Source organism: Solanum tuberosum, unplaced genomic scaffold (genome assembly GCF_000226075.1).
Source record: "Solanum tuberosum cultivar DM 1-3 516 R44 unplaced genomic scaffold, SolTub_3.0 scf00087, whole genome shotgun sequence".
Lineage (NCBI taxonomy): Eukaryota > Viridiplantae > Streptophyta > Magnoliopsida > Solanales > Solanaceae > Solanum > Solanum tuberosum.
The window spans coordinates 695270-706643 of record NW_006239017.1 but is presented as its reverse complement, the minus strand read 5'-3'; the positions used below and the strand labels follow the sequence as shown (position 1 = coordinate 706643).

Genomic DNA, 11374 nt, shown 5'->3' with positions numbered 1-11374 from the left:
ACTAATTTAATGCAGTCAAAAGTTAATGTACAAAATTGTATGCATGTTGTACAAGAGTAATAATGCAGTGCTAGTCCTTACAAGTCTCATTTGTCATTTATAAAAGTTAATGTACAATTCTTTTTGCACGTTGTACAACTAATTTAATGCAGTCAAAAGTTAATGTACAAAATTGTATGCATGTTGTACAAGAGTAATAATGCAGTGTTAGTCCTTACAAGTCTCATTTCTAAATAAGAAGTAATATATCCAAAATATTCATGTCATGTTAATCTAACTTTATAAATTGATGTATATTATTAATAAGACCACAATTAGTTGCATTGTCCTTATAAAGAGTAATTGCAAAGGCCAGTACTCTTCAATTGTTGGGACCTTGATAACATCGTGTCCTTCCAGTTGATTTTCAGAGAACAAACACACTGTATGATTTAATGAAACATCCTCAATTTTATTCATAGTCACAATACAAAGGTCTTTCTAATTGAAAAAGTCATGTTTGTAGGAAACAGGAGACAACACAACTCATGAAACTACAACCTCTTTTACATCAGAACATTAATCAGTTTTTGTTTCTCCAGTCCTGATAGTCTCTGGATATAACACGTTTTGCGCGCCAGTATAATCCACTACTTTCTTGCTAAGTGCATCCTCTGGTGAAGTTCCGGTGAGATGCATCAGCCTATACATCCATTCTAACACCTCGGGGGCAAACACCTTCCACAAGTAGCTAACCCGAAACCAAGCTGGTATTGTAACATATCTTTCGCCTCGGCAAGCACTATTGACGATTGTCTTGGCACATGATTCAACTTTAGCCACTGGAGTCGCGCCTATGAATACCTAGTTCACACAAAAATGTCCACTTTCTTGCTCAAACGTAATTCTTTTCTTTGTAGATCAAGCAAATGATGAAACATTAGCCTGAACCGATCAAGTTATCAAACCAATAGAGAAGAAACATAGTCCCTCGGTGCTAAAATCGAGTAAACATTCTTTACAAAGACGATGTGTAAAAACTGTTTACTCAATCAACAACTTTTTACTTGTTATAGTGGCTATCTACAAATTCATATGTTACCTAATTACATTTGCTACACAATGTACCTGTTATTTTAAGTCACCTTAGCATGATGCAACAAGCCACTAGCTATACAGTGTCATTTTTCAGACATAAGTTAACTCCAATTCCAATTTTCTGTGTATTTAAGCTTGGTTTCCATAAGTATATTCTTAACGACCATATTCTTAAAGCATTGTTCGTGGAAAGGGTATAATTTTGAGTAACTTGTCAATATCAAGCTAGTTGCCATCTATAGCCAGATGAAGATTAAATGCAGAAACTAGTAGCAAAGAGGAAAACTTACATCCCTCATTCCTTGATCAACCTCTACATCGCCACCCTTACCGATGTATTTGCCTTGCGTCAGTTCAGATTCAACAAAGCCAGGCGTCACCAGAGTTATCTTGATGTCCTGCCCCAACTCAATTCTTAACGTCTCGAAGAATTGAGATACTGCTGCTTTGCTTGCCTGCCATGACAAAATTTTCAATAGGGTCATCAAGAAAAAATGTTACCGTTTCCACTGGAAAAATAAAAGCAGTTAAGTTTATAATTAGCTACTTACATTGTAAAAGCTTGATCTTGGAACAGGCAGCCAAGAAGCAGATGAAGAAAGCACAATGATCCTTCCCCCACTATACCTAAGATATGGAATCGCAAAGCGGGTCATGTAAACAGAACCCCAGAAGTTGATGTCCTGCGAAATACAGAAACATGTAAATAACAATTACTATAACTTTAGTCCACGAGTAGTGCACAAATTTTCTGCATCAAGTTAAAATCACATATAACACTAGGTAAATGCGAGTCAATCCTGATTTAGTAACCTAAAAACTCAACATATAACCTAATACAACCGATTAATATACATCGAGTCATCAACTATGAAATTGACTAAGAACGACAAACTCTATCAGATGGCCAACTCAATCTCTTGTTAGCATTCATCCAGGTTTAAATTCGGTATTCCACGGGTAGTCCAGACCCAAATTAAAGCTTCTGTTCTAGCTCAACACAATGAAAGTACATAGAACTAGTAAACTTATTTGTCACCGGTATCATTAACATTTGCCAAAGGTAAGTTTTTATTGTGATAAAACTTCAAACTGCCCGCTTATACGTAACAATCAAAATCAATTTCCACTTTACCATGACAGATTTAAAATCAGTGACATCTTCTGTATCTTCGAATAGAGCAATCGCGTGCACTCCAGCATTATTAACCAGATGGTCCACTGCATTAATAACACATGCAACAAAAAGAGTTACATAAAACATGATTAATCATTCTATTAAAAAAACTTATAAACACGAGAATATTCAAACGAATTAAAACTGACATCGGCCAAAGTGACTCATGGTTTGATCAACAATCCTTCTACAGTCTTCGGCTTTCGAAACATCAGCTTGAATTGTTATAACATCTGGTGAGCCTAGTTCACGTGCCCCTTCGGCCACTTCATTCAAACTCCTTTCTCTTCTGGCTGCAAGGGTTAAACATGCTCCTCTTTTGGCGTACTCATATGCCAGATACTGCAAATTGTCGCCGGAATTATAAATCTATAGAAGGGGTTTCAATTTTTAGCCCCTTTTCCACTTCACTAGAGTTTTTTCGTTTATGTAAAAAAGAAGATTAATCAACAAGTTATAATATATAAGTACTAATCCCCCATGCCCGAGAAAAGTTAGGTGATCCTAACATAAAAATCCATGTATTATTTATTACTCACATTTCCATTTCCATGTATTTTTTTTGAAATCAAACTATATCACATACATTAAAACGAGTAAAATGGTTGAAAATAACGAACCTCGCCAATGCCAGATGAAGCCCCAGTGATGATGACGACCTTTCCAGCAACATCTTCACTAAAAAGTGTGCCCAAAATTGAGAGAACGCACTTGAAAAATTGAAAAGGTGGTAAGAAAAGAAGCAAGCTGAAGAAGGAAACCGGAGGAGCGACTAAGTTGAGAAATTTGTGAATTAGTTCAACCAACATTGTCTCTGATGATTTGGACTCTTTTAATAATAATGGTATGAGAAAACAAAAGAAGAGTTATTGTTATCCACTTATATCCTTGATAAAATAAAAGCAAAACAGAAAGATAGAGATGAAGAGGGGAAGCGGTGTTGTATTTACTACAACTGTTGGCACCACTGCATGGAGGCAACATGACACGTTTTCTCAGTCAAAGCGGTCGTCATGTGTCTTTTTGTATGGAAGACAGATCAGATCGATATAGGCATCATCGATTCCTATTTATCTCATTTGCCAGGTATATATTTTTATTGTTGTGCTTACACACAATTTTATTATTTTTTACATTTTTCACTTGATAGCTACAACTAAAATCTATTACGTATACGATCAATTGAATAGTGAATTTTATAGATGAAGAAAAAAATGGTCCATGGTTTAGATTTGTCTCTCATTTTTCCCATCAATGGATAAAAAGGGTAAAATATTTGACACTGCTGAGTCCATACTAAAACTGTCTTGTTTAATATCGTACAAGGGAGTTGTTGATGAAATTACAGAGATATAATAGGTTATTGTTAGAATGACAAGTCTCACATTAGTGGTTAATGAGATGGGTGGACTCTTTATAAGGCTTGGGCAATCCTTCTCCCTTTGAGCTAGCTTTTGGGATGTGAGTTAGGCCTTAGACCTAAAATAATTAGTTGTAACTACCTAGCATAGAGTTAGTTAGTAAGATCAGTTACAAGTCACAGTAAGAGAGTTATAAATACTGTGACTCACTCAATGTAATCTTCTTCTTCTTAATACAAAATATCTGAGATGCTCATGGAGCTCTCATTGTTGCTCTGATTGAGCTCTTTCGTTTTACCTTCATGGTATCAGAGCAGGGCCCGTCTCACCCGATGTTGGGGCCCCCAAAATCAAAATTGCCCACGCACTAGATGCTAAGCACTGGGCGTGAGGTGGGGTGTTAAAGAATGACAAAAGTCCCACATCGGTGGTTAATGAGATGGGTGGACTCCTTATAAGGCTTGGGCAATCCTCCTTCCTTTGAGCTAGCTTTTGGGGTGTGAGTTAGGCCTAAGACCTAATTTAACATGGTATCAGAGCAGGGCCCGTCTCACCCGATGTTGGGGCCCCCAAAATCAAAATTGCCCACGCACTAGATGCTAAGCACTGGGCGTGAGGTGGGGTGTTAGTATGACAAAAGTCTCACATCGGTGGTTAATGAGATGGGTGAACTCCTTATAAGGCTTGGGCAATACTCCTCCCTTTGAGCTAGCTTTTGGGGTGTGAGTTAGGCCTAAGACCTAATTTAACAATTATCCATCACTTGTAGGACATTAAAGCGATGGATGATTTCAAATCGTTGATCTACATGATCTAGCGTGTTAGAATGGTAGGACGGAGGATTACAAAAACTCTACTTACTTTGAGAACACTACAATTAACAGACGTCAAGCACTAATTCCATACATGCATCAAACTAAAATAATTAACAACTCTCATCGATAAGCAAACGATTATTAGTATTACATATTGTTTGAAGTGGCGATATAACATTCACATTAAGATCTTCACCAATTCATATTCTGTTAGTATTATTACAGATATAGTGTTCTTTCGCTGATTAGAATGCAACGCTTTCACATAAATCCGCCTCCTCAATCAGTCCAATCTTCACTGGGTTTCACGCTCACCTGTCCCAAAAAAACATTCAAATAAATTACTACACTCTTCCTGGGATATATTCTCTCAAAAAATGGCACATGAAATCGCGATACAATGTATTCTTTGGCATTTGAGAGTTGCAATATTTTTAAGAATCTCCATTGTGTGTTAGCATCAGATAAAATCTATTCATTTCAAGTTTGTGACCTACATTAACTATAAACAAATCAACATATATAGGTGGGCATGATATATAAATCAATAACTAATAGACCAATAACTGGCCATGATCGGTTCAATTAACAAAAGAGATGATTAAATCACCTTGGGAGGAGAAGATTTGTCTCTGAAATATCGAGCTCCATATTTGGTGATGAGTTTTTCCCTAACAAACTTTTCATAGATAAAAGCAGCTCCCCTGAACTGGGGAAGAACCAGCCATGCTACCAGTGCTAGCTTCAAATCATACCAAATAGGTATCCTACAAACCAAGTACATAAAAATTGAATTAAGATTATATATACTTTTCGAAAACTAATTGAAGATCATATTCTCTATCCACCCCGGGTCTCCTTGGTTCTATGCAGAGGCGGACCCACCCTTCTACGTGCACGCATTAACTTTGGAGCACCCGAAGTCCTCATATTTGAGGACTAAAGTAATATTGGTGCACCCGAAGTCCTCAAATCCTGGGTTCGTCTCTGGTTCTATGGGGAACAACATATCAGTTATTGTGGTTGTTCGTCTCTCTATTAGGGTATGTTTGGAAATTATTCAGTAACTGCTACCCATTATATGTGAACGCATTAATAGTTATGGTACAATCATTTCCTGTGCAACTTCTTTTTTTCATTTCTGTGTAATTATTTAGCTGTGTAAAGTCGCAATGTAACGTACATGGGCAAACAATTACAGAGTAACAAGTGGTATCAATTAACTTTAATTCATGCTGATCAACTACTTCCTAGGCAATTGGCTATACAAACACACTTTTTTTTTAACTATGTAACTAACTCAAATTTAATTACAAGGTGGCTGTCAACTAGTTTTGATAGAGTCCTAGTAATACTACTTCGTTTTCTTAGCTATCTTAAGAAAAAAAGGCAGGGGAACTAAGAAAGGGATGTTACTTACCATTGAAGCATGGGTTGAAGGAGCATCTCCATAAGAGTGAGAAAAGAATAGAGAATCCAGTAAGCAAGCCATTGCTCATCATCCAACTTAGATGTGCTCTCTATAGCCACTACTGATGCATATCTTTCATCATCACAAAACAAAATATCAAACATTTCACGGAAAACTGAAATAATTAAGGTGGTTTAAATGCATTACTCCCTCTACCCATCCCAATTTCTATGGCACAGTTCAGATTCCGAGAGTCAAACTAAGAAATTTTGTCCATAAATTTGAACATACAATCTTATAGGGTTTGGTTTTTGAAGGTAAAAGATTTTTCTCTCGAAATTCAAACAATGAAACGAAACAAATTAAGTATACTTACAGAGGATAGAGCAACATCACGGATGGCCTGCATATGATATTAAATCAGAAGGAAGTTTAAGGAGAAAGAGGAAATGCAAATAAAAAGTAGTAAAATATTTACCCGGCAAGAGTATGAAGGTGAGTCATGACAGTCAAAAATTTACCCATGATTATATATTCTTCTGCTGCTGAAAAAACAAAAGGTTTGTGCTTGCAACTAAAGAACAATACCGATCCTTCTTCTGTCAATTGCAGTTTTATTAGAATTGTTTCAAACAGAGATAGATAGTGACAACATATTCATAACACCAACACACGTGGAGGCTGCTAAAGTTAGCTACTGCCTACTAGGCATCTCATTCTCTCCAGCCTGCGTAAGCGCTACCACAAATAGTAATGCATTAGTGCTCCATATTTTTTCGGGTCGGGTCGAAATGAACTGATAAAATAATTCGACTCATCACTTCACTAATTAAAAATGAGTTAAATATATACTCCTTCCATTTTACCTGCAAGTTAATTACGTGGAGAAAGTTTGTACCAAAAGTATCCTTATAACTTGTGAGATTTGTGACCAGGAGAAAACAGTATTTACCATATAAAATGAAACATACGATAAATCTTGATACAACTCTGGTGGATGGTTAGCTTTAGTTTGCTAGACCTGGTTGAATTAACAATTTTTTAGACTAGTTTGATAGTCTTAGTTTCCTCTTTCTTTCTGATATTGTTCTTGATCCAATCTGAAGACCACGTATATCGTACGTTATTCCATTCATGATTCGTTTAGGTATAATTAATTTACGAGAGGTTGGAGTAAGCAGAGTGACCAGAATAATTTATTTATTAAGTATTTAGTAGTAAGTAGCATCGATTCCATCCCGATTCGTTGGGTAACACAACTGTAAAATAAAGATAGTCAATAGAATAGGGAGAGAAAAAAAACAAAAAAATACATGGTACTGTACAACAATTTTGACTCTGTCTAGTGCTTTTTGTTTCTGCTAAATTTAAACTTGAAACCTCATGATTCTTAACCCACTACATTGACTACTAGGCCACACTTAGGTGCTAATGCTCCCCTTCACCTTGTGAGTTGTGCCTCAAGAATTCTCCATTTGAAGAAAAGATCATACTTGCTAGGACTCAACTAACTTGGAGGACTTGTTTCTGTCTTGACTCTTGAGTGACATCAGTTACAGAAACAAATCAGTATTTTGAGAGAAGAAATGTAATGATTCCACAAATGAAAAGCAGATATAACCACACAAAAGATGGGATGAAAAGCCAACATTCTTTGGAGTGCATCCCCATTGTTAGATCAGATACTAGATATCATGTCATACAGAAAATTCTAGTATCTTGATACATTAATGTAGGCTGTAGGCAAAGACATTTCAAATAAATGGAACTGTTTTCCACAGAAAATCTTACCTTTTCTGTATGTAAGACAATAAAATTGACATAGGATGCACTAACAGAAAAATCATTTGCTGACCAAGTTTATTCAACAACTCAATAGTTCTTCAACAAAAAAGGGAAGCCACTCTGATAGGATAAAAGCACTATGGAATGCAAGCAGCGAAATTGGTTACAATTGCTCAATGGTTGTGTGACTAATGATTTAGTTGGTCATTCAGGGTTGCATTGGAATGAATGCACCTCAGGAAATAATCAATCAGCAGCTAGTAAAAGCATCCTTTTGAGCTCCATTAAAACTATTCCTCGATAAGTACTTGCTTATAACGTATGGAGGCAATACTAGAACACCCAACAAAGTAGAAGATGATAGCTAAAGTTGGATAAGAGAACAAACCACTAACATATCAATCGACAGGGAAGAATAAAAGGGTTAAGAAAGAGCTCCTTCTGAGATTGTTCCATCAAATTTCAGCAATCAACGGGATTCAAAATTAATCGGCCTAAGGTGCTGATGGAGCGGATGATTGGACAGAAGAAGAAGCCGGTGTTTCTCTACGAAACTCCTTAACTACAGCAGCCAAGGCCTCAGGATTGAAACCCAGTTCAGAGAGTGCAATCAGAACGGATAAACTGTGACGATCAAGCCCAGTGTCAAGAATGTTTGACATATGAAATACCAGATCGAGTGAATCCCGTGCGTTCCGTGCAGCTTCTGGATCCATTTGAGAAACTGTAAATCCACAATCATGAATAGGAAAAGGTGATAGGTACATAATTTATGATTCAATCCATGCCTTGTACAGCAGAACTCATTAAAGTGAACAGAATAAGAAATGAATACTAATTTTCTGAAATGGAAATATTTACCAATATAATGAACTGGATCAGCTTTTTTTCCTTTCCTACATCAACTTTAAACCATTCGCTTACTGAAGATTTGAAAAATAGGCACAAAACACTCCATACACTATATTACTGTTTCACCTTCATTCCTATACTTCTCTTTTAAAATAAAAAAGGCACAGAAGCAAATGGAATGCATATTGATTTTTTTTTTCAAAAAAAAATGACAGTAATGCTTCAACCAACTTGTGTGTCTGTAATAGTCCACAAGCACAATGCAGGCAAAATCTATTCACCAAGGTTAGGGAAAATGGGATCACCCTAAGTAGTGTAGCTTTGATTTGAACCTAAGATCTCCAGGTTACCACTACTTACTACTCCTATTCCTCAACCATTCAACCATACTCTTGAGATCACCAAAACGTATATTAACTTGTAAGAAACACAAAGACCAATACAAATTATTGCATATTATATATAATAATAATAATAATAATAAAGAGATCAATGATAAAGTTTTCCAAGCAATTCAATTACTATAAGATTTGAGCCGGTCAAGACGTGAATTGTGTTTGAAAAAGATCAAAAATGCGCATCTAAGGGTGTGGCCTAGTGGTCAATGAAGTGGGTTCAGAACAATGAATCTCAATTTCAAATCCCAACGTAGAGAAAAACACTAGGTGATTCCATCTATCCTAACCTTATTGTATAGATTAGTCCAGGGCACATACTTGATCATTTTTATTAGTTGAAACGGAATGCACTATACCATCCTTTCGTTTCCTTTACATCTTCCCAAAATGTGAGAATTAGTACACTATCACAACTATGGAACAATTAGTTACACGAGAAGCAAATAAAATGGATAAGAAAGAAAACAATATCCCTAATTCATACTTTTATCATTATAATCATTGGAATAAAGAGATAGAGAGAGCGGGATGTTGACTATTTGAATTTTCACATATGTAAGGTTCGATTCTCCACCTTGTAATACTCAAAAATCTAATTTCAACAATCCAAAAATAGAAAAGAAAGAGAGATAGAAAGCTTACAACTTGATCGCAAAGAACAAAGAGAGTGAAAATTCGCCGGAGGGAGAGTGAACGGGAAGAATGGTCAGAACTTGGCTGAAGAAAAAAAAATAGTAACTTGTGCGAAATTTGAAATTAGGGCCAAAATCAATTGGATTCGGGTTGATCTCCTAATAGCCCATAATGGAAGAAGCCCAATATGAGTTTTTTCGTTACCAAAGAAAAGCCCACAAAAAATTTCGCCGCTGCCGGGGATCGAACCCGGGTCACCCGCGTGACAGGCGGGAATACTTACCACTATACTACAACGACTTTGATGATATGCAATTGCTAAAAAGGTAAAATATAAATTAATTTTATTATTTTCTCATCAGTTATGGGAAAATCAAACATATTAGTAGTAGTTATGTAAAGTTTATTATGAACATCAAACAATGCACTACTTATTTAAAAATTAAATACTCATAAATGAATATATAGTTCAAGATCATTGCTTGGACTTTCAAAAATATCGACGGGTGCATATTTGATTTTTTTAAAATTAGTATATTTTTTAAAAATCTAATACGGATGCGACATTATTTTTAAAGAGTCCAAACAACAATTATTTATTACTTAGAAATCAAATTACATTGGATGCCAATATAAGTGAAGAGAGGCCAAGGACAAAGCGGAGACATCGAGATTGGTAACAAATTGTCAGCCACAGTTCACAGTGTTAATGTTAGCTAGACTAGATTAACAAGAAACCGCCCTAGCTGAAACACTCCTCTCAAAGCATAGCATCCATCTCTTAAAATAATACTAATTTGTTTCTGTAATTTTTTATTGAATAGTACTGTTTGCAATAAATTTTAAAGTGACAGAAAATAAATTATAATCACAAAAATATTTATGAAGAAACATAATATTTTATTTATTAAGATTGCGGGTACAATTCTGTTCCTCTCTTGATTCTCCTTCCATAAGATTTATCCATAATTCGAGGGCCATTAATGGCGTATTTCTCGAATTAGGATGATTTAGATTTAACCACTATATGAATATTCCATCAATTTGCGAAATATTCGAGATCTTGATCTTTAAAAATATTCAAGGGTTTATGGGATATTTGAGATGCCGTTTAAGGGAATTTCGTACCCTTTATATATACGTGAATTAGGGTTTAGGGTTAAGTAGCGTCCAAGAATTCTAATTGAAATTAAACACACCTTGTAGAGTCCCAACTCAAATTAAACACGTCTTGTAGAGTCTCACAAAATTTGAATGTCTACAAGTAGTACTAAATTTGGATGACTTGAGTAATGGGAGAATGACAGTTAAGCTTTGCATAATTACAAAGATAGACCTCGTGAACCATCTATCTATATATATATATGTATTACTAAGACCATCTCCAACCCATCTCTATTTTACTCTCCATTCTCTATATTTGGAGAGTAAAATAGAGAATGGGTTCTCCACCCACTCTCTATTTCACTCTCTATTCTTCAATTATAGAGAGGTGAATAGTAGTTCTACAAATTTGGAGAACTACTATTCACCTCTCTATTTTACTTTTTGATTATTATAATATTATTTCTATTATATTACTATCATTTGTAATTATTTTCTAATGTAACATAACATTTAAAAAATATATTATCAACAAGTTACTACTTCCGCCCAAATTAATAATTTTTCTATTTTATTTTTTAAAAGAAATGGTCACTTTAAATATGTAATTTAAAGTTATTTTAATATTATTTATATTATATAAGATTATTAATTATGTCTCTAATATTTGTAATTATTTTCTAAGTAATATAACATCTAAAACATTATTGATAAGTATACTACTTCCATCCCGAATTAACAATTTTTTTAATTTAATTTAA

The 11374-nt window shown here is 35.0% G+C and overlaps 3 protein-coding genes and 1 non-coding gene across 6 annotated transcripts; all 4 read right to left on the bottom strand.

Moving 5' to 3' along the window:
* Positions 1–452: 452 nt before the first annotated feature.
* On the bottom strand, positions 453–3083 carry LOC102602596 (11-beta-hydroxysteroid dehydrogenase 1B-like). The gene is made up of 6 exons (XM_006347418.2): positions 2875–3083; positions 2404–2596; positions 2213–2298; positions 1629–1760; positions 1368–1532; positions 453–843 (listed from the first exon to the last, which is right to left on the bottom strand). Exons 1-6 carry the CDS (start codon positions 3061–3063, stop codon positions 559–561), a joined length of 1050 nt encoding a protein of 349 aa, XP_006347480.1. The 5' UTR covers positions 3064–3083; the 3' UTR covers positions 453–558.
* Positions 3084–4532: 1449 nt separating this feature from the next.
* Positions 4533–7046, bottom strand: LOC102602263 (HVA22-like protein e). Its single transcript, XM_006347417.2, has 5 exons — positions 6320–7046; positions 6218–6244; positions 5851–5973; positions 5041–5197; positions 4533–4745 (listed from the first exon to the last, which is right to left on the bottom strand). The coding sequence occupies exons 1-5, from the start codon at positions 6364–6366 to the stop codon at positions 4710–4712; spliced, it is 390 nt and encodes a 129-aa protein (XP_006347479.1). The 5' UTR covers positions 6367–7046; the 3' UTR covers positions 4533–4709.
* A 627-nt stretch (positions 7047–7673) lies between these two features.
* On the bottom strand, positions 7674–9613 carry LOC102586482 (mitotic-spindle organizing protein 1B-like). Of its 3 annotated transcripts, none has more exons than XM_015308790.1 (3): positions 9519–9610; positions 8488–8531; positions 7674–8350 (listed from the first exon to the last, which is right to left on the bottom strand). In XM_015308790.1, the coding sequence occupies exon 3, from the start codon at positions 8340–8342 to the stop codon at positions 8121–8123; it is 222 nt and encodes a 73-aa protein (XP_015164276.1). In that variant the 5' UTR covers positions 8343–8350; positions 8488–8531; positions 9519–9610; the 3' UTR covers positions 7674–8120. The 3 variants fall into 3 exon arrangements, with proteins under 3 accessions (XP_015164276.1, XP_006347345.1, XP_006347344.1); XM_006347283.2 differs by having other exon boundaries at positions 8488–8522; XM_006347282.2 differs by lacking the exon at positions 8488–8531 and having other exon boundaries at positions 9519–9613.
* Positions 9614–9737: 124 nt separating this feature from the next.
* On the bottom strand, positions 9738–9809 carry TRNAD-GUC (transfer RNA aspartic acid (anticodon GUC)). The gene has a single exon. It is a non-coding gene; the product is annotated as a tRNA-Asp (tRNA).
* Positions 9810–11374: the final 1565 nt, after the last annotated feature.

Coding starts and splice junctions, on each gene's coding strand:
- LOC102602596 (XM_006347418.2), bottom strand. CDS start 3,063: ATGTTGGTTGAACTAATTCACAAATTTCTCAACTTAGTCGCTCCTCCG. Junction 2,597..2,874: donor CTTCATCTGGCATTGGCGAG/GTTCGTTATTTT, acceptor GACAATTTGCAG/TATCTGGCATATGAGTACGC. Junction 844..1,367: donor TTGATCAAGGAATGAGGGAT/GTAAGTTTTCCT, acceptor TGTGTGAACTAG/GTATTCATAGGCGCGACTCC.
- LOC102602263 (XM_006347417.2), bottom strand. CDS start 6,366: ATGGGTAAATTTTTGACTGTCATGACTCACCTTCATACTCTTGCCGG. Junction 5,198..5,850: donor CTTCAACCCATGCTTCAATG/GTAAGTAACATC, acceptor CTTGGTTTGTAG/GATACCTATTTGGTATGATT. Junction 4,746..5,040: donor ACAAATCTTCTCCTCCCAAG/GTGATTTAATCA, acceptor TTTTTGGGACAG/GTGAGCGTGAAACCCAGTGA.
- LOC102586482 (XM_006347282.2), bottom strand. CDS start 8,342: ATGGATCCAGAAGCTGCACGGAACGCACGGGATTCACTCGATCTGGTA.